The 23,346-nt window shown below is 36.6% G+C and overlaps 1 protein-coding gene across 1 annotated transcript in view; it reads left to right on the forward strand.

The window, feature by feature from the left end:
* The window catches only part of PRKAA2 (protein kinase AMP-activated catalytic subunit alpha 2), a 47,851-nt gene extending 24,723 nt beyond the window's left edge, over window positions 1-23,128 (forward strand). The window contains exons 3-9 of the mRNA XM_019628272.1: window positions 7,874-7,967; window positions 8,543-8,687; window positions 10,171-10,258; window positions 11,665-11,889; window positions 18,615-19,119; window positions 20,725-20,851; window positions 22,099-23,128. Coding sequence (XP_019483817.1) covers window positions 7,874-7,967; window positions 8,543-8,687; window positions 10,171-10,258; window positions 11,665-11,889; window positions 18,615-19,119; window positions 20,725-20,851; window positions 22,099-22,337 — 1,423 coding nt within the window. The 3' untranslated portion in view covers window positions 22,338-23,128. The remainder of the gene's footprint in view (window positions 1-7,873; window positions 7,968-8,542; window positions 8,688-10,170; window positions 10,259-11,664; window positions 11,890-18,614; window positions 19,120-20,724; window positions 20,852-22,098) is intronic.
* Window positions 23,129-23,346: the final 218 nt, after the last annotated feature.

A 23,346-nucleotide genomic window follows, 5' to 3' on the forward strand; every position in this document is an offset into this window, starting at 1 on the left:
GCGATGACTTTATTCTAGTTATTGAGTGACTTCTAAGCTAAATCTCTTTGCTCTTCCTTGCTGAGTGGCCACTTCCTAAAAGAGGAGAAAGCTGGGAAGCCAAACTAAAAGCATCACATACCAAAGTGAGACTGGAGAAGGGAGAGATCTCTATGTGTTTGCCTTGTTTCTTGACCTCTTCCCTTAGAAGGACAACGCTGAATGACCCCAAGGAAATCTTGCCTATTTAGGGTATGAGCCCGAGTCCCTGTGCTGTTCTTATAAACACAAATCAGGTTTTGTGAGTGAGCAGTTGCAATTGTCATGAGGATTTATATTTGATGTGATATCTACCAGTGTTTTCTTGCCTCAATTTCTATAATTATTTATAATTGTTTAATTTTAGTTTGATTATTTCATTCTGGTTTAGAATTTTAAAAATGATTGGCTATTTTGTTCTGTTGAAGGAGTTCTATAGAACGTTCTTAGGGTTGGTCAGAAAGTAATTGGCATAGATGAAGTTGATGTGTAAAGCTTCTGGCTTCCAGCTTTGAGCTTAATTCACTCAGCTACATCGCCTCTTTAATTGTAGATCTGAATTAAAAAAAAAAGCACTCATGTATTCTTGCTACAGAGCAAGCTGACTGACATAGCTTCTATTAGTGTTAGTGATTTAAACAGCGAGAGCGACCTGAGACTTTTAGTGGTTTTGTTTGTTATGTGCAGTCTTGGGCGAGCTGCCAAGAATAGTTTCCTTGTTACAGAATGGGCCTCTCGAGTTAGCAAGAAAGTTCGTAAACTAGATACCAAGAATGAAGGATATTTATTGCACGATTTCTCTATTAACTCGAATTGAAGAAAGAAAAAACAACTGGGAGAAAATTAAGAGGAATAAACAGGATTGAAAAGAAACTCAAACTTTCCCATGAATTAGAATTTGTTGAATTAATTTTTGTCTTTGTTTTTCTTTCTCGCATAGTTCTTAGGGAAACTTTATTTTAACTGGTGAAAAGAGCAATACTTCCTAATTTGGTACAGATGCTTTTGCCTGTCTCTCTCTCTCTCCTTTTTTTTTTTTTTTTTTTTTTTAGTTTTAATCTTATTCAACCTATGGACAACTTTTTAACATTGTTCACCACCACCTTGAAATGTTGTCCCTAGGTTTCTAACATTACCATCTTCTGTTTTTTTGTTGTTGTTGTTCTTGCCCCATCTTAAGACTTCCTTTTATGGTCCCCTCTTTGTTTGCCTGACCATTAAATATTGTTGTATTTCAGCTTTCTGATCTATTGTAATCTTCTTAGTGAACTCTTTTTAGTGTCATTTGTTCTCTCTATGTTAAAGATTTCCAAATCTATATCTCTGAGTCATTCTTTCTCCTGAATTCTGAACACATTCATCTAGCTCATTATCGGATGATTCCATCCTGAAGTCACAGAGTCATCTGAAACTAAGCTGAACTTGTCTTTCTCCCGAACTTACTCCCTTACTCCTCTTTCTGTTTTTTTGTTTGTTTGTTTGTTTGTTTTTTAATGAAAATACCATTCATGCAATTTTCTAAGCCCAAAACTTGGGCATCATCTTTTTCCCCTTTCCCTCACCCCTTACATAAACAAGAAATCATTAAGTTCAACAACACTTTTTCCTAAGTGTCCCGTGAATCCATCCATTTCTCTCCGCTCTTGTCGTTAGATCACAAGTACAATAAAGCTCTTGCTTCGATTGTTACTCGTGCTCGGAAAACTTTCTCCACATCTCCCTTCCTCTAGGCTTCCAATTCCAACTCATCATTTAGATCTTAGCCTTTAAATACAATTATCTCTAGGAAACCTACTTTATTTCTTAAGACTGGGTTAGGTTTTATCGTCTCTGCTCCCACAGCACCCAGCATTCCAAAGCCCTTGACATCATGTTGTAATTGCTTATTTTCTTATTAGTATCTCCCAGAAGGCTGGATTCTTTTAGCCTTATGGAGCAGGAACTACGTTCTTCTATTTATTCAACAAATGTTTATTGGGTACTTACTACCTGATGGGTACTGTTCTAGGCGTTAGGAATCCAATGGTGAAAGACAGGGTCCCTGCTCTTGTGGAGTTTATGTTCTAGCAACATCTAGGTACTAAGTAAACAAATCAATAAGATTTCTTTAGGCTGTGAAGAGTGCTTTGAGGAGAATCAAACATGATGCTGTCATTGTGTGACTAGGAAGGGAGAAAGTGCTCATTTAAACTAGGTTGTGGGGGAGGCCTTACTGAAGACGTAAGGTTTGAGCTAAGACCTAAAGGGTGATAAAGATCTAGCCATGAAGATCTAGGGACAGTGTTCTCAAAGGAAGGGGAACAGCAACCTCAAAGGGATGAAATAATCTTCAAGTGTTGTAGGAAAAAAATTTCTATAATGTCGGGAGCGGAGTGAGTGAAAGAGAGGTAGTTCACGAGATCAGAGAGTAGACATGGACCAGATATTGTAGCATCTGGAAGGCCTTGCTGGGAGGTTTGGATTTTGTACTAAATGGAAAGTTTTCAGAGAATTGGAGGAGTGACATGGTATAACTAGAGTGTAGAATGGGTGTGGAGACAGAAGTGGAATCAGAGAGACCAGTTGGGATGCTATTGTGATAGTCCAGCTGAGGGATTCTGGTGGCTTTAACTAAAGTGATAGTCTAGATTTGTGCTATCCAATACAGTAGTCACTAGCCACATGTGGCATCAATTTAAATTAATTCAAATAAAAAATTTGGCTCTCTGGCCATCCTAGCCACATTTCACGTGCTTAATAGTCACATGTGGCTAGTGGATATTGTATTGGACAGAGACAATGTAAAAGTTCTATCATTGCAGAAAGTTCTATTGGACAGTACTGATCTAGATGGAGAGAAATCGATAGATCCCATATATGTTTTGGAGGTAGAACTAATGAATTATTGAGGAAAAGAAAGGGATTGAGGAATCTTTAAAAAAAATTTTCCCTGAGCAATTGGGATTTTGGCTTTTGTCTTGAGTAACTAGTTGGTGAAAATAATGCCATTTTCTGAGATAGGAAGAATGGAGGAGTATGATGGGGGATGGGTGAACATTAAGGATACTGTTTGATCTATGTTAAATTGCGAATCGCAGTAGACTTCTAAGTGGAGATAGCAAATATCATCTTTATCTCCCTAGCACCTAGCACAATAGTAGGTGTTCAGTAATTATTTATAGCACGTGTAAAGCGGTGACATTTAAACAAGGTCCTGATGATTCTAGGAGGACAAGCAAGAGCAAAATAATGAAAGTGTAAAGAACATGGTGTGTTGGTCACACACAGTCTGGTTTGGCAGATGGCACAGAGTATGTATAAAATAATGGAGGAAAATAAGGCCAGAAAGTTCGCTTGTTGATCCCATCATTCATTCAACAAATGGCACCATTTAGGCATGGGGCTATGTCATCCAACAAAAAGACAAGGAAATTCTCTGCTGTTATAGAGCTTATGTTTGTGTGGCTGTGTGTGGGTGTGGTTGGGGACGGTGAGGAGATAGACAATAAACCCTAGATTAGTAAAATATATTGTATGTTAGTGTAGAAGCGAGGAGATATGCTGTGCAGATATCTGGAAGAGGCAAATAACAGAGGGAGGGAGCAGCAAATACACAGGCTCTCAGGTGGAAAGTCCCACAGGCCAGAGAGCAAGGGAACAGAGCGATCTCGGGGGAATTGGAGTAAGAGACGAATTCAGAGACATAAAAGGGAGCCAGATGGTGTAAGCTATTATAGGCCACTGTAAGGACTTTGGCTTTTACTCCGAGTAAGATGGGAAGCCAGATAAACTGTGGCTCAGCAATTTCACTCATAGGTACATATCAAAGATAAAATCTTGCCGTGTACAGGAATGTTCACAGCACAGCAGCGCTATTTATGATAGCAAAATTGTAGAAACAACCTAAATGCCTGTTAGTGGTACATTGGATGAATACATAGCCGCTCCATTAACAGGAGGGTAGATGAATAAATACAATGGAATACTATGCAATGGTCAAATCAAATAACCATAGCAAACCAGACAGTGTGGATGAATCGCAACAAAACAAGTCCCACAATGTTACATGTAGAATGATAGCCTTTTTTAAAAGCTAAGAACAATTAAAATAAAAATACACATATGAATACATACTTTACATACATCTGAAGAGAGAGTGATACACACACACACACACATTTGTACATATATAAATAAAACTGATAAAAGAGAAAGCAAGGAAGGGATGAATGGGATTCAGGATGGGGGCCACCTTGGGTGAGGAGAAGCAGTGGGTTGGGGACAGTGACTACTATATGGTTAGATAGGAAGTTATTGTCAGGGTCATGGCTTTTTATTTTGGGTGATGGGTTTGTAAGTACTTAGATTATTAAAAATAATAATTAAATAAAAGCAAACCACTCATGGACCAGTAAAGGTAAGTGATGTGAACCAAGGATAATGATTCTTTCATTTCCTTATAACTGAGTTCTAATTAAAGAAAAATATTATCCTCTGTACATAGCTGTATAAATAATATTTTTAAATATCTATAGCGATAGCCATCAAAAAGGTATACTCATAAATGTTGATTTGTTTTTCTTTTGGACTAGCTTTAGAAGGATTTCTTTTTTCCTGAGTTTTTATATGCTATTTAAATGGATTTTTTTTTTTTGGTGTTTGAATTTTTTTTTTGCTTAATTAGAAATATGGTTTCTGAAAAATTATCTAACGCACATCAGTTTCCTTTTCTGTTGTATTAAGAAAATGACTGAATTTTTTATAATGCTTCAATGTGATTAATTATTGTTTTAGAGGGCACAAAATGTTTGGCTTACCCTAGCCAGGTTTAGAACATATCCTGGAAATTGCCTTTTTCACTAAATTTGCATTTGTTTCTTTTGCTTTTTTCTTCTAAACGTCATGTTTCCCTTTGTCCCCACCTCATTCTGGTTAATGAAAATTTTATTTCTTAAGGTTTTGTTGTAATTTTGCACTCTCAGATTAATCTGGGTTTGACTCCAAGCTGCTCACATTATTGAAAGGTGCTAATTTATATATTTATTTAAATACCTACTTTGTTATAGATACTTTACTAAGTGCATCCTCATTAATGTAATCATCATAATGAAGGTATAATTACAAACTGAGATACATGCTCTGAAGCTGAGGGAAATGATCCTGGGAGAGCAAAAAGGACTTGATCCGCACTTAGGAAGTGACCTTTAAGCTGAGATCTAAGGGATGATTAGTAACCAGTTAAAGGGTGGGTAGGATTCAGGTTAGCAGGAGCAGCTTATAGGAGCTGTGGCAGGAGGAAGTGCAGCCTGACTCAAGTCAAAGAAACAGTGCGCTGCCGTGGTGGGACTCAAGGGCGATCCGGAACTACAGAGATGGGCAGGGGCCTGGTTAATTCAGGCCCTGGGAGCAACAGGGGAAATGCCTGAAAATTTCTAATTAGGAACCTGCTGAAGAACGATTCGTGTTTCGTAAAGAATGCTTGTGTAATGTCTGTCTATCGAAGACCTGTGGTATGCTTGGGAAAATCAGCTGCTAAATTTATTAGAATTTCATCCCTTCTTTTCTCTTATGCCCTAAAGATGTACAGAGCAGCCAAGTGATTGAGAATTCTGTTAATAAATCAGATTAGCCTACAGTGAGGTGGCATAGTAAGTGCCCCTGCTCTACACTATTCACTTTATTCAATTAGAGTTCGGTGCCCGTTAGGATGGCTTTTACAGAGCCTTTTCTTCTCGAGTTCTCAGTAAAATTCCCTTTCCACAGTTCATTTGAAGTACTCTCCATCTTATTCCTCAGTTATACTATGGATAGTTTATTTTATGTAAGTGGGGGCACCTTGTCATTTTTCATCCCGAAGACTGAAGATTGCTAGTGGAAATATTTGTTCTGAAAATCTGTAATCATTTTCAGTACTATAGCTTTAATATTTTACTTTTTCCAAGTGTTCATACATGATGTGTCCTCTCTTAAAATTTCTAATATGTAGTTATATCACTAACTTCCTGGCCATTTCCCCCTTCTCTTTAATAAGGAATAGAACTCGAACCACCATCCACCACATAGTTGATTTTGTGCACATTGATAAAATGTTCCCCGTCTGGTGGACTAATTACCAAAACTACTTAACGGGTGGCACCTGGGCCGCTTCTCTGCTCCTACCTGTGCCTTCCCCTGGTGCCTTGAAGCCATGTGAAAACCACACAGCTAGACTTAGTGGCCCTAAATATATGGGTAACTCAGTGTGAATTAGATGTTGCTCATGATCTATCAAACTATGGATAATCGTTTATAAGCAAAGCAAACCTATTTTAAAAAGTAGAACAATTGGTCATTTGTAGGTGTTAAATACAGTCGTCAGTTAAAACATTAATGTTATAGTTTTGCTTTTAAAGTTTTTGCTTTCGTAAAATTGTGTGTGTGTGTGGGGGATCGTAATAGTTTAGGAAAAGTTTTATTTTGTCCAATGGAGTTAATGTTCTTTGTTATTTTTTTAATGTGTTCAGCTTTGAGTACCTAGAAACATACAAATAAATAAATTTTATTGCTCTTGTCCTCTGTGGATTACTTTCACACATACATATGTTAATCTATTTAATTTTTTTTAATGGAATTTTTTTTTTTTAAGATTTTATTGGGGAATTGGGAGAGGGAACAGCATTGGGGAATCGGGGAAGAGGAACAGACAAGTTGCTGTCCTTTTGTTCTTCAGCCTAGTTGTGGAGGACGCCGCTTCACTGGCCCATGTTGGTATTATTATTGTGCTTTTCCCGGCTCAGGCAGATTGGTCGCTGGCCATTGGACGGCTGCTCACTGCGGCTCACAACAGCTCACGCTGGCTGCCAGCCACTCACGTAGCACACGGCAGCCCACTGCAGCCTGTGCCATCGCTGGCGACTCACGGCAGCCCAGCTCCAGGTCGAGCTGTTGTTTACCATCTTAGCTGTAGAGGGCGCAGTGTCACTGGCCCTAATGTGGGATCCGAACTGGGGCCCTGCTGCTCAGAGCTGGCAACACAAACCAACTCTTAACCAACGAGCCACTCGGCTGGCCCTATGGAAAATTTTTAATATGTACAAAGTAAAGTGATGAAGCCTCATGTATCTGTCATTCAGCTTCAACAATTGTCAGTGTATTGTTTTACCTGCTTCTTCCTACTTCTCCCACCTTAAATTATTTTGAAGCAAATCCCAAATATTATATATATATATATATATATATATATATATATACATATATATATATTTTTTTTCAAGATTTTTATTGGGGAATTGGGGGATGGGAACAGCGCTGGGGAATTGGGGGAAGGGGAACAGACAAGTTGCTGTTGTTTTGTTCTTCAGTCTATTTGTGGAGGAAGTTGCTTCACTGGCCCAAGTTGGCACCATCATTGCACTCTTCCTGGGTGAGACAGATCAGTCGCCCACTTCTGGACGGCCGCTCACTGCGGCTCCTGGCCACTCATGCTGGCTGCTGGCTACACACGGTAGCCCATGGCAACCCACTGCAGCAGGGGCTGCAGCCTACATGGTCGCCGGCGACTCACAGCAGCCCAGCTCCAGGTTGAGCTGTTTTTCAGCATCTTAGCTGTAGAGGGCAGTGTCACTGGGCCTCATATGTGGGATCCGAACTGGGGCCCTCTGGCGTCTCAAGCCATCTCTTAACCAACGCGCCACTCGGCCGGCCCCAGAAAGTAGTTTAATTTTGTAAAGCTCCATGTTTATAGCTTTCTGATTATTTTGATAACGTCATGCAATTTTTTGCAATCTTAAAAATATTATAAAGCACTAGAATATAAAATGGTAGCAAGAATAAGATATATGGGGTTCATTTTGGTTATAATAACTTTTTATTAACTTCTTTTGTATTTACGAAAAAGATACCAGGTGATCAGCACCCCAACAGATTTTTTTATGGTGATGGAATATGTGTCTGGTGGTGAATTGTTCGACTACATCTGCAAACATGGACGGGTGAGTAACACAGTATCTAGTATGATAATAAACTCCTAAGCTTAAAAAGAGGAAAGTAGTGGCAAATAGCAAGCCACAAAGATATTTTCAAAGCTGGGGTTGCTTTGGTAATAATGTTCAACTACACATACAGATTATTAGACATATTCTCTTTCTTAAAAAGTGCACCTTTTGAAATACTGATTTTCGGAAATCTATTTAATTGCTAACATGCCTATGCTTTTCAAAATGAAAAATCTGTTCCATGTTGAAGCTTCAATTATTTCCTTTTTTAGCACTTTCACTCAAGTTCTGGTTTAGGCTATGTTTTACTTGTCAATTCCCCCAAACCTGTGCACGTTTAGTAATATTAATTGAAAATTAAGTATTACTGCCTAGCAGCAGAAAAAAAACCCAAAACCTGTTGAATGACATGTTGAGCTTTAATGCAAGTTTTGGATTTGTCTGTCTGACTTGTTAAGAATTCTAACACAATTCTAATGAGCTTACTCAGTCATAGGCTGATTATGAAACTAAAGCTCTTGCTATGTAGATGTCCCAAATATTCTTAGTGCAGCTTCTTTTATACCTGATAGGTTGAGGAGATGGAAGCCAGGCGGCTCTTTCAGCAGATCCTGTCTGCTGTGGATTACTGTCATAGGCACATGGTTGTTCATCGAGACCTGAAACCAGAGAACGTACTCTTGGATGCACACATGAATGCCAAGATAGCCGATTTTGGTATGGAACTCCAGGGTTGTTCAGAAATGTACTGGCTGCCTTTTCAAATGTGTAACACTCCTGCGGAACTAAGAACTTTCAGTGACAGCACTACAAATCCTGTACCACGGAAAAGGATTAGTTGTAGTCTCCACACCAGCTTGTTCTGTTTATTTAAGCACACTTTAAAAAGAAATGCAGACACTTCTAGAGAAGTTAGAGGGCTAGCTAGCATCAAGGTAAAGCCATTCAATCTGCATTTCTTACTAAGGAAATGAAACTTCACTGTTTTTATGTGGACCACAAACTCCACTGAAAGTCTAATGAAAAATGGGCATTTTCTTTGATGAATGCGCTTAAACAGAGGTACCTGAAAATTTGCATGCAGGGTTAGAGCTTTATCAGCTTGAATTGATGAGGACAGTGCCAGTGGATCTCTGGGTAACATCTAACAACTTGATAAAAGAATAGGAGTTTTTGTTGGAGGTAATAGAAATGGTAAAATGTAATTTTCATGCATCAAACACTTTCCATACCTGGGAAGGATGCCATAGTGGGGTGTTTGGGAAAAGGGTTAGGAAGTGAGAGGTTATAGAAAGAGAGATGGAAGGGTGCTAGAGTTCAGCTTTGCTTATTTAAAACTTCTGTCAGTTCTTTGTCTTTGATCTAAAAACCAGGAAACTAGTTACCCTATTTCTTTTCCTGCTCTAAATCATGAAACTCATTTAGTACTATAATTCAGCTAGATTTTTGGTTCAATAGGTTATTTTTTCTATGTTCAATTAAAGCTTTCCAAATTAAAAACTTTTGGAACATAATCTTTATAAATTGGAGCCTATCTGATTTCTACTTAGAGATTTTGTTATAAATCTGAAAACATAGCCTTTTGAAAACATAGCATTAAAAAGTAATAGTCTCGGGCCGGCCGAGTGGCTCAGTTGGTTAAGAGCTCGCTGAAGAGTTTGAGCTCTGAGCAACAGCGGTTCGAGTCCAGCCCGAGCTGAGCAGCCGCTGAGCTGCCAACAGGTAGCAGGATGGCTCAGCTAAAAAANTGAGCAACAGCGGTTCGAGTCCAGCCCGAGCTGAGCAGCCGCTGAGCTGCCAACAGGTAGCAGGATGGCTCAGCTAAAAAAAAAAAAAAAAAGTAGTAGTCTCTATTTTATTCTTTCAACTGTAGAAGTTGGTAATATTTTGATGCTTTTAAATTTTATAGTTCATATAATGTAAAATTTTATAGTTCACTCATTTGTGAAGTGAATCGACATTCTTATTTAGAAAAGGAATTTAATTTCAATCATACATGTGATGTGTTTTAGCTTTTTTGTCATAATAGCTCTCTGAAGCGGTCTCTTTCTAGTCTAACAAATGCTTTCCATCGCTTTTTTTTATTTATTAAAAAACATGAGGTATAGCGCATTAAAGACTTGACATTTTTCCTCATACATTTATCTATATCTACTTTTAAAAATGTCTAGCACCAGGTAAACATTACTCTTATTTTCAGGATTATCTAATATGATGTCAGATGGTGAATTTCTGCGAACTAGTTGTGGATCTCCAAATTATGCAGCACCTGAAGTAATCTCAGGCAGGTAATTATATATCAGTAAGGAGTAGCTTTTTGTAATTTTTTGTTCATTCTGATAACATTTAATTATAATCTATTCTCTTTGGAAGGTAAGATTTTTAACACAGTAGAAAGAGTTATCCCTTTAATTTTTTTCATTGTTGAAGAGACAGTATTTATATTAAACAATTTTTTAAATATTTAATTTAGATTTTGTTATGAATGTATTTAAGGAGGTTTTCCATTAAAAATGACTGAAATAAATCATGTTTTTTTTCATTTTAGAAAAGTGCACATGAGAAAGTAAGCATTTGCTAAATTTAAGCTAGTGTCATCATTTACTTCTCAGACACGATCCTTTAATAGTGTTTTACATATTCTTTTATAAAGTATACACAGTATTTTATATTTTGTTTTTGGAAGATGAGGTTTTGGAGGCACAATATTGTCGTTTCATGAATTAAACTGCACAAGTAGCTTACTCATTGGTACATTTTTAAAATGTTTATACAGAATGCAGTGATAAACCCAAGTCTCATACAGTGAACCATATCTGATTTTCAAAGTTAACACAATTCTATGAGAGAAAAGACAGAAAAGGTACGAATTATCACAGGTAGCAGATATAGGTGTTTGGACCGTACAGCCAATGATGTAAATGATGGACAGCAATTTTTATTGAAATGGATTATATTCTTTTAATTGGAATGATAGAGACTTATTAATACTTTGTTACCTCAGACTCAGGTTTGAGTTTGGTAATGTGCTATTGGGGGAATTTTAATACTATAGATGGGTAAGAAAAAAAAGGAATAATCTTCTAGGCATAGGTTTTCTGGAGCAAAGCTAATGTTAGTACCATGAGCTAGCAAGTGATTCAAATGAAAGTAGTAAGTACTCAGGATAATGTGATACAGGGTAAATACTGTCAAAGAGATTGCCACAGGACTAGTTAGGTACTTTACAGTTTCAAATATTCTTTAAGATTGGCATGCCAGAGATGAAATGCTATTATATAGCCATTTTCTTTCTGGTAATAGTTTTATAGTAAAAAGATTTAGCCAATGCACTATATAGTATTTTTTTTCAAGTTTATAGTCATCTACTTTGATGTTTCTATCAAAAACTAACCATAGAAAGTTTTATATTTTTTAATTAGTCAATTAATAAGTTCAGTGAAATGAATTTGTGCCAAGAAAATAAAAATACCATTTTCTCTTGGAAAACTTGAATAGTAATTGGTTAGACCAGTTAATTATTCTCTATGGAGGAAAACCATTGAGTGTTGGGGCGTGGCCATAGACTTTATTAAAGACATTGACAAGCAATATATACCAAGTCCACATTATGTCTATATGGAAGCAGAGTACCTCGTAGATGAGAAAAAGTGACACTTGCGTTTCAGGTCTGTGTTTTCATCTTTTCTTTTAGGTTGTATGCAGGTCCTGAAGTTGACATCTGGAGCTGTGGTGTTATCTTATACGCTCTTCTGTGTGGCACCCTCCCATTTGATGATGAGCATGTACCTACGTTATTTAAGAAGATCCGAGGGGGTGTTTTTTATATCCCAGAATATCTCAATCGTTCTGTTGCCACACTCCTGATGCACATGCTGCAGGTTGATCCCCTGAAACGAGCAACTATCAAAGACATAAGGTGAATATTTTTTTGGTTACCGTTATGTACATAATTCTAGTATTAACAATAGTGTCACTAATTGAAAGCCTTCTTTATGCGAGGTCCTACCACTTTATACAAATTTTACTTTCCTCATTACACAAACCTGATCATGTCACTTATGTTTTAAATTTTTCAGATTGTTTCAAACTTTTTGGCTTAGGTAACCAAGCATGCAAGGCCCTTCATAGTAAGGCTCTTCTTCTGAAGTCTCGTTTCCTGCACTCACTACCACATTCCTTGTACATCAGTGCTTTAGCACGGCATTTTAGCGTGCCATTTTTCCTTGTTCCTCATACATAACATATTTTACAGCTTCATGTCTCTGTTGATACTATTCCTTTTGCCTCTGATGCCTTTTCTGCCTTTTTTGACCTGCCTGATTTCCATTCGTCCTTTCAAATTCCGCTCACATTATCACCTCCCTTGTGAAATCACTTCTGATTTTCCTAGTTAACGTTTGTTGCTTCCACTTCTGTGATTTCCACATTCTGTTCTTGCTTTTTTCATTCTTTCATTGTCATTTTGTATGTAGCTATTTCTCTTTGTGTCTTTCTCTCAAATTGTAACTAAGGAGAGAGAGAGTGTCTTACTGATGTTTGTATGTGCAGTGCTAAGAGGCCTAAGAAGATAGTATATGCTCAGAAAGTATTTGAATAAATTTCACATAGGAAAATGGGGTGAGATTTAGGTATTTTACATATGGTTGGTGAAATAAAAAATAAAAGTTTTGCTAAGATTTTGAATTCAAAAATAGCTGCTAGTGGGTTTGTGGTGAACAATTTCTTCTTTCCTGAGAAACCTTGAGAAGTGTGGTTGCTGGTGTCACCATGACTGTGACCTTTGTGCAGCACACACAGGCCAGGATGACCCAGTGCCTTCTACTTTTTACTTATCAGGTCTGTTTCCTAGAGGGCTTTTTTTTCTTATCTAACATTTCATCAAGTATTTGCCTACAAACACATTCTTTTGACATCTTTCCAGAATCCTTCTCCTTATCTTCATAAGCCAGAGTGACTACTTAGAGACCTGTGACTTGGAATATTTAAATATTTACAAGACAACTCACAAACCAGGACCAATTCCTTTCGTTTGTGTACCGTTCTTACCCTCCCGCCACCTCCTTTCTGTGTTCCAGGCCTCATGCATAAAAATGTAAATTGTAAATTAGCACCGGATTTAGTTATGGAAATTAACTTAGCAGGGAAAAACATTTTGTATTCATAATTCTTTAGAATATATAGTTCAATTAATTGACTTTTCCTTAGAAAGAAAACTAGATATACTGGTATCATATACTTGTACCTGGATTAGCACATGCATTTGGAAGAGCAGAAGTATTGACTGTTATTTTAAAACAGATGTTTGTGTCTGTACAGGCTTTAGAAGAAAAATGTAAGTACAAGTTTCCTAGGGTGAGTTAATTTATACATATGTAGGTGGTATAAAATAGTGGCATTCACTTCTGTACTTAAAATAATGTGATAACTTGAATTAGTAGTTTTCGTCACTTTCGTTTATCCAAATTCAGCTTTTTAACGTTTGGGAATTCTTGATTTGCTAAAATACAGTTCAACAGGGAAAGAATTACTAATTCTTGAACAGTTATTATATACCAGGTATTTTGCTAGATACTTGACATTGTTTATTGCATTGACTGTTAATAGGTTGCTATTATTCATCTCATTTTACTGACCATGAAACTGAAGTAGAGAAAACTTATGTTATGATTCCTTTATGTACCTGTTTGCCCCTATTAAATTTTAAGTTCCTTTAAGTTAGGGACCAAGCATTAATATGTGCCATGCATTGTATGTTTGATATGAATTAAGATTCAGAAGTGGGGCTCAACACAGAAATTGCCTGAATTCAAAATTATACTATTTCCACTAATCTGAATTGTTGTATGAGTTTTATGACATCTGTCTTTTCTCCAATATACCATAGTATTTTGTATTTCTTTTATTAGAGTCTATCTAGCAGATATTCCTCTACAGATCTTATTTTTTTATAAGATGGTAAATCGTTGGTGGTTAGAAAATATATCTCAATATCTACTCATTCATTTAATCATTTTGCTTTCATTTATTCAACAAATATTTAGCAGCTACTCTGCAAGGTCCTATGCTAGGTGCTGGGGATACAGTAGTAGACAAGACAGAGATTGTGTTCATTAAAAATCACATCTTGTATTTCCCTAAGCATCTTAAGCTAAGTATTGCTATTAATGTTATTGTAGTTAAAAGTGAAGTGTATGAAGTTCAACTAAGTATGAATCCTGATTCTTCTGTTTATTATCATCATATACTTTCTTTTTTTTGCTTTAGTTACATTATACATTGTATATTTGTTGGGAGAATAGTCTTAGGTTGAACCATATGAATTCACTATTTTTGTAGGTACTGCAAATATTCAACCTAATAGAATTAAAGCTCTTAGAAAAGTGTCCAGCACACAATGTTAGCTATTAATATTATTTTTAAGTGAATATATAAAATTAAGACTTTTTAGCTTCACTTAAAGAAGTTTGAACACATTGGGAAGTTTCTAAAATTTGATTGGTAATCTTTATAACTCTTAAGTCTTAAGTCATATATCAAAATCAGGTATCAGGTAGTGATAGAAGGACATGATTTCTGGTGGCTGTGTTGTAATCCTTGTGAAATGAATTGACAGTGTCGCAGGTGAACCCTCATAAACATCTTAGTGACTGCCTGCCTTGGTAGAGTTAATTCAGAAACTGACTCCTGAAACTCAAAAGCTGGAAGTATGGCTTTTTAATTGGCATGTTTTCTCATTATAAGCAATTATGGTCCTTTGTTTAATGAATTAGAAATAAAAATTTAGATTTATTTCCCTCCTTATTGTTTTTTAAAACATTTATTTTATTGATATAATTTACATACCACAAATGTGCCCTTTTAAGGTGTATAATTTAGTGTTTTTTAATATGTTCACAGAGTTTTACAGTCATTACCACGATCACAGCCCAGAATAGTTTCATCATCCCCAAAAGAAACTTACCCGTTAGTAGGCATTCCTCATTTCCTTTTCTTCCCAGCCCCTGGCAACCATTTATCTACTTTATTTCTGGGTTTGCCTATTCTGGGCTTTTCACGTAAATGGCATCATTCAGTGTGTGGCTTTTTGAGTCTGGCTTCTTTTACCTAGTATAATGTTTCAAGGATCTTACACGGGGTAGCAGGTATCAGTACTTCATTCTTTTTTTGCTTGAAAAATATTTCTTTGGATGGATATACTACATTTTGTTTATTCATTCATCAGTTAATGGATATTTGAGTTGTTTTCACTTTTTGACTCTTATGAATAATGTTGCTGTGATCATTCATATACAAATTTTTGTATGGTCATATGTTTTCATTTCTTTTGGGTATATATCTAGAGTTTGTAATCGTATGTTGTTGTTGCTCTTGTTTTTTTAGTGATTTCACTGAACTGATTCCATAAAGTCTGTGTTCTTTGTCATGGGTAGCCACTCACGTTTCTACTTGGTTAGCATAATGGTCAACTAATTATTAGATAGAGGCTTCCTTAGATTCCTGGATCTAATGACGCTGCCAGCTTTTGCTGTGGAATTCTGTGCATGTTGGAGTATGTCTTCAGTGCTCTGAGAAGTTCATAAATCTGCCTTAGTCTTCACTTCCTGCCAGCACTGAGCCTCAAAGTCAGCCAGTGATGAGAAATTAGGTCCTTGTGCACATAGTACTGCATGTGTGTGTGTGGCCTTCTTGAGTCCCGGAAATATAGCAGAGTATTTCAAGGACCCCTGTGGAACTCTTATTTTCTAACTTTTTTTTTTTTTTTAAGTTTTTTTGTTCAGCTTCTTGTTTGCTCCAACTCTTATTGCCACGTTAGACATCTGAGATGTTAGACAGTTGCCATTGCTTGTTTTCGACAATTATCCTGGGAAAATGCTGCAGTGAGGGAGCTCTGAGTCAGGTCAGATGAAGACAAGGCTTGCTTGTGGAGGATTCCAGGGAACTGCCAGACATGTCAAATAATGACAGTTCTGTGGGGGTAGGACTTTTGGAGGACACTAAACCTATTCTCCCCATCTTCCCCCCAGTGATTGTTGGGCTGCTGGCTTCCTGGCCTACCATGATTGTGAGGCTCTTGGTTTTCAAGACTACTGTAGACATGGGGAAAGGTAGATGGACATAGGGCAACTTAAACCATTATAAATCTTGCTGTTCTTCCTGCGATTTGGCCTTTTTTTTTTTTTTTTTTAATAAACGTTTCTCAGATTGTTGTAAGCCTTTGGTTGAATTCCGGAGTTCTGAAAACGTTGATTTTGACAATTTTTGCTGTTAATCTCATTTCTTCTATGGGAGAGTGAATTTTTGGAGTTCATTCAAAAGTGTTCATCTTCCCTATTTATCATTGATTTTTTAAAATGTTAGACATCTAATATAATTTCTTCTATTATTTCTTTTGAAAAATTAATATTATCAGTCATTTTTATTAAACATTTATTAGATACTTATTATTATCTTGATATAGTAAATAAACACATTGATGGATTCATTTTTGTCTTCTTACTTCATGTGTCCATTCATCATTTATTTATTCTGCATTTATTGAGTATTTACTAGGTACTGGAGTAGAGCTAAATAAGACATGGTCCCTATTTCAAGGAGCTCCCAGTTTTGTGGAGAAGATTAAAAATCAACAACTGTAAAAAAGTGGGAATGTTATAATAGAAAAATCTAGAAGCTGTAGAAGTTTCATCTTTGTATACCCTCAGGCCTTGGCACACCATTATTTCTCACTCGGACCATTGCAGTAGTGTTATCATCATTATTATCATTTTTTATCTTTTCAATTCAATTTCTGTATCACAAGCAGAACAATCTTTACAGAATGCAAATTAGATCATGCCACCCCGTCCTTTTAAAAAATTTCATTAATCATAGATTCAAATCCCAAAACCATTTTTATAGCCTACTGCTGTCAGAAATATCTGATGTCTTTGCCACTCTAACGCATAACTCATTAATTATGCTTTCCTGATGGTGGGTTGAGTTCAGTTCTTTGAACATGGCAAAACTCTTTCATGTCTCAGAGTCTTTGCATACATTGTTTCTTTTGTTGGGAGTACTTGTTTCTCAACTCTGCTTAGATGACTTGTAATCATTGTGTTATCTGCTTAAATATTACTGAGTTGCTTCCCTAATCACCTGCCTCTCATTCTGAATTATATACTCTCGTTTTACCCTATTGTCCACTCAGAATCTTTATCACAGGATTTTCATGTTTATATATTTGTAACTACACTATATATTTGTTTTTGTGAGTAACCATGTATTTTTGTATTTGTTTAATCTTTATCCAGCTACAATATAATCTCTGTGAGGTGAAGGAATGTATATTTTTTGACATAATGTGCCCTTAGTAAATATTCATAAATTAATGAATCAGTTAATAGAAGGCATCCAGACAAAATATATTATTGATCTGGATTTAAGCTTAGAGAGTGCTCCATTCCCTTATGTAGTATTGCTGACACAATTCTGAAGGAATAGTACATGTTGAGTGAAAAGGGGTGTGATAGTCTAGGGGGGCAATAGTAGCATCATGCATAAAGGCTCAGAAGTGTAAGAAAATGGAGGAGCCTGGTTCTTGAACTCTTGGTTTACTTCCCCTTCACACTTTTAAAGTTGAGGTCTCCAAAAAGGCTTTTTTTTTTTTTAAATGCAGGTATAACTGTAAATATTTACCATATTAGAAATTAAAACTGAGACATTTAAAAAATATATTTAATTAACTTGAAAATAATAATAAACCTAATTAGCATCTTTTATGAAAAATAACCTTATTTTCCCAAACAAAAAAATTGGTGACCAGAGTGGCATTATTTTACAGTTTTCAAATCCTCTTAGTGTTTGGCTTAATCAGAGATAGCAGCTAGGCTCTCATATCTACTTCTTGATTCAGTCTGTTGCCATATGTTGTATTAGTTGAAGTCTATGGACAAAATCTGACCTCACTCATGTAAGGGGTTGGAAAAGTGATAAATGTTTTAATAGCATTTCAGATAGTTGTGCATATTTTCTTTGATACTAAACCAAACCTTAACATGTTAGTTGTGTTATCAAACAGAAAATGTATCAATTAACCATTGTACTTTAATAAAATCCACTGCTCTGTTTTGCCTTTTGAGTGGAACTTTTTTTTACCCATGTATAATTCTGCAATATCATGCGTTGGTCATTTGGAAAATACTGGGTTATTGAGTTAGAGAGATTTTCCAAATGGTAACACATTTTATTATAACAGTATCAAAAATCATATTTATTATGATCATCACTACAAAGTTATCAGAAAAGTCTTTAAGTATTGGGAACCTGTCAAGCTCATGGAGACAGATATAAATTACACATAATTCTAAAATTTTGCTTGAAATCTTGAATTTTATTATTGGCATCAAATACCTCCAGTTTTTTCCTTTGAAGTGACAGGCTCATTTTGTTTATTTTAAAGAAAATGTTAACCAAATACCCAGGTCTGAATACCCATAGTTACTCAAGCATAAGGGTTAATTAATTTACCCAGAGTCACATAACTAGTAAGTGACTTGAGAGCAGACTTTTCTGATTCTGTTATATTGTATTGCCCCACATCTAAATTATCGGGGACTTGCCAAAGCATGTTCTTACAATAGTGTATTGTGGTATTTTTCCTAGAGAACATGAATGGTTTAAACAAGATTTGCCCAGTTACTTATTTCCTGAAGACCCCTCCTATGATGCTAACGTCATTGATGATGAGGCTGTGAAAGAAGTGTGTGAGAAGTTTGAATGCACAGAATCTGAAGTCATGAACAGTTTATATAGTGGCGACCCTCAAGACCAGCTTGCCGTGGCTTATCATCTTATCATTGACAATCGGAGAATAATGAACCAGGCCAGTGAGTTCTACCTCGCCTCCAGTCCCCCAACTGGTTCTTTTATGGATGATAGTGCCATGCATATTCCCCCAGGCCTGAAACCTCACCCGGAAAGGATGCCACCTCTTATAGCAGACAGCCCTAAAGCAAGATGCCCATTGGATGCTCTGAATACGACTAAACCCAAATCTTTAGCTGTAAAAAAAGCCAAGTGGCATCTTGGAATTCGAAGTCAAAGCAAACCATATGACATTATGGCTGAAGTTTACCGAGCTATGAAACAGCTGGATTTTGAATGGAAGGTAGGAAATTGTATATTAAGTCATTTGTAGGAGCCGTTTTTTTAATGTAGTAAGCTACTCTGAGCTGCTGAGTTGAGTACTGTTGTCAATAAAAAGATTGTTTTTGATTTAGATAGAAATCTAGTAGTCTTGATGCTTCTGGCTGATAAACCCCATTCTTTGCAATAATATACCACTTGTGGCCCGGGCCGGCCGAGTGGCTCAGTTGGTTAAGAGCTTGCTCAAGAATTTGAGCTCTGAGCAACAGCGGTTCGATGCCTGGCCCGAGCTAAGCTGCTGCTGAGCTGCCAACAGGTGGCGGAATGGCTCAGCTAAAAAAAAAAAATTAAAATAATATACCATGTGCATTCAAAACAAAACAAGTAAACCTCTTTAAGGAAGAAGAGTGTTGATGCTGGGAACCTACATATTTTTGAATTACAAAATAGCATTTTTGGCAGAGAAACAAAAAGTAATCAACCTGAGAAAATAGTCTTCCTGTTTCAGCATTCATTATAGCAATAAAAAGTTGTGCATCTTAAAAGGTAGTATGTTTTTACTTTTCTCTCTCATTTTTTAGGGAGTGTTTTCTTTTTTTTCCCCTTTTGTTTCCTCTTTGTCAGTAGCTGTAGCAGCTAGTGGTCAATACAAATTATACCATCAGGATATATTTACTCAGTCAACAAATACTTTTCTCTAAGTTGAGAAAAATCTTTCTTATTTGGCTGGTGTTTTTAATCCTTAGTTATGGCATATTTTTCTTACTCTCAGTCCACATTTTACTTTTTTTTATTAGTGCTCAAACTCATTTAAAATCTATTTGAGTATATGTTGTGGGGGGGCATTTTGTCATTTCAAGTATTTCTGTAACTTGTTCCTTTCTTGAGGACTATGAATGTATTTTTAAAGATAGAAGAAAAACGTTCAAACATACCATGTAAATGTTCACTTGACATGTTTGGATAAATCAGTGATTTTCATTATTATTTGTACATGAAATGCATAAGTAAAATATTTTATTAAAACCATTTAAAACAGTTCTATTTTCTGAAGCAGTTTGATTTAATTAAAAAAAGGGATCTTAATATCTTTAACATTCCTTACTGAAAAATTTTTGGAACTAATTTGATAGCTGTTTTGCAAACCCAGAATCATCTTTATCTGAGTTGTAGGTTTCTTATCTTCAAAAGGCACATATCTTTCTCACAGGATTATTGTAATACTTAAATTTTGTGACTCTACCTGTTAATAGTGCTTGATGCAAACCATCAGCATGTTAATTATCCTTTATTCCTTCCTACTCCATATTCATAGGTAAACAATTCAAGTTGAGGCTGGGTAACCAAAATTATTATTGATGTTTTAGAGTGAGGCCTTAGAATGAAGGCTAGATGCTATACTAGTATAATCTCTGAGCTCCCTGCAAATTTTAATTGCTATACACAAACAGTACTGTTAGTGGGGATTAAATAAATACTAAACTACCATGTTATTAATATAAAACAAGGATCATTCAGGAATTTCTTCTCTGCCCCACCTCTATCCGTTATTTGTATTGATATTCTTTGCAAAAAGGATAGTTTGTTATTTGTAACATTTTTCCTTATAGAAGATTTCTCGTTTTAGGTAGTGAATGCATACCATCTTCGTGTAAGAAGAAAAAACCCAGTGACTGGCAACTATGTGAAAATGAGCTTACAGCTTTACCTGGTTGACAATAGAAGCTATCTTTTGGACTTTAAAAGCATTGATGGTAAGGAAGCTATGCAGGCATGAGCTCTGAGAAGATAAAACTTGACACTAGTTGACAAGATGTTAAAATCATTTCAAAGACGTGGTGGGTAGGTCTTATGTACTGGTTTTAAGTAACCTAGATTTAGTAAGTAAAATAAAAAGGACCAGAGACGTGTAGAATCCCCCTAATCCAGCACCTCCCGAAAAGAAGTGCTTCCTTGGCATAAAAAAGTCATTTGAAGTGTTGGCTGTGGGGCAAAAAACAGGGAAGCAATTTTTACCTAAAAGATCTGATGTTGTCAGGTTGTCACATTTCGTCATTCATATTTATTACTGTTAGCGTTATATGATCCAAACTTCCCTGTTCATCTACTCACCTCATCCTGGTTGGCCACGTTGACCCAATAGGCCTCTCCTGGGATTTAGGTAGGATTGCAGTGTCCATGGCCATCGAGGAATCAGGGGAGGCCATCCTGTCCAGGTACTTACTGTGCTGAGAGTTAAACTGGGTGAACCAGGTGTGCTTATTCCATTCAGAGACCTATGTGGGATAAAAAGAGAATAAACTGAGGGTCAGGTGCTGGATGGAACAAGAATAGAACTGAGTTCAGGTATAAGGAAGTAGATTTAAACAGAGCTTTACAATTTTATTCTTGAACCACCATCAGCTATAGCATTGTTTATGTGGTCCCCAGACCACCTTCATCAAAATTATGCATAGTTCTTTATTAAAATGAAGATTCTTGGGAACTACCTACCCCCAGACCTGCTAAATCAGGATCTCTGGAGACGGGCCCTGGGAGACAGGGAATCTACGTTTCTAACAAGATCCCTCCCCCCCACACCCCCCTCAATTTTAGTGTGCACTGAATTTCAGAACCACTGTGTATTGGTAACTTATCTTTATCTGAGTGATTATTTATTGGTATTCTGTAAGAAAATAAGCCTTCAAGGATGTGCTGTTTTCATATGCAGGGATATCAGTTTGATTTCAAGGTTAATGCTGAATCTTATGTTGGGAAGGATTTATGGGTCACATTTGACTGTGGAAATGTTGTGATTAATTAGTGATATCTTTTATGATTGTGGAGGGAAGAGGTAGTATTGTCTCCCTGCTCCTAAGGCATTGCATTACAAATATGACATTCATTATTAAGTTGTCTTTGCTCAGATATGTTTATTTACCATTCTGAATACAGCAGCTTCTTAGGAAGGGCTGGGCCCATACGCCTTTCAGATCAACTGCTCTTCTCTGGTCCGTTTCAGATGAAGTGGTGGAGCAGAGGTCTGGCTCCTCGACACCTCAGCGCTCCTGCTCTGCTGCTGGCTTACATAGACCGAGATCAAGCTTTGATTCTGTGACTGCGGAGAGCCATTCGCTCTCCAGCTCCCTCACTGGCTCCCTGACCGGAAGCACCTTGTCTTCAGTTACACCTCGCCTGGGCAGTCACACCATGGATTTTTTTGAAATGTGTGCCAGTCTGATCACTACTTTAGCCCGTTGATGACCTGTCCCTAGTTTATATCTTTCTGTAATTGCACTGTGAAAATCAGATATATTCTTTAAATTATGGTTTTTATTTATGCATATCGCATCCTCTAAAATGCTGATTGACAGACATGAATATGCCAGGGGATACTCAATGCCATTGAAATTACTGAACAAAAAAGTCGGACATTTTATTTACCTGTAGAAATCTGTAGTTCTATTTTGTCTGTGATAAAATCACATACGCAGACGCTTGAGGAGGTGAACACTGATGAAGATGGTGAATTTAAAGTTGTGAGTTCACTCCAGATGATCAATACACTTCCATTGGGAACCATCTCAATCAGTGGGGGTGGGGGGGAAAGGGGGATTTGATGACACTTTCTTGCTTTACTCTTTAGTGTAGGGAAATTCAGTTTACTTCCTAAAAATTTCAGAGGCTGTAAGATGTGTTTTTGCATCCAATTCTTTTGCACAAGAAGATTAAAACAATCAAACAACCATTAGTAAGATAGTATTTAAATGGTGAAATCTTAAAAGCCTGCCCCAGAATTTCAGAAGCCAAATTCTTCTAGTAGTTTTTGCCTACTCAGAGTATAATCTCTAGTGTTTAATAGAAGGGCTGTGGTCCTGAAACAGGTAACAATTTCCTGGTTCCTTAAAAACAGCTGTAACCAACTAGAGGTTTTATCTTGAGATTTCTGTGAATAATATTTTAAGAGCCTTCAAGGTTCTACTCAGTATTGGGACATCTGGAATTGCAACAACTTTTGTCTCTTTCATAAACTTATATCATTTTTTAAAACACGCCTTTGAAACTTACCATTCTCAAATTCTTTTTGGCTCTTTTATTTTTGTACTTCACCAAGCATGATGAAATAGACAGTTACATGAAACAAAGCAAAGTATCAACAGCCCCTTTCTTAAAAGAGAATGCCTATCTTTGACCTCTTATTGTGTGTGGTGGTAGCGAGAGAGAGAGAGAGAGAGAGAGAGAGAGAGAGAGAGAGAGAGAGAGAGAGAGA

Source organism: Hipposideros armiger, unplaced genomic scaffold, assembly GCF_001890085.2.
Source record: "Hipposideros armiger isolate ML-2016 unplaced genomic scaffold, ASM189008v1 scaffold_776, whole genome shotgun sequence".
NCBI lineage: Eukaryota > Metazoa > Chordata > Mammalia > Chiroptera > Hipposideridae > Hipposideros > Hipposideros armiger.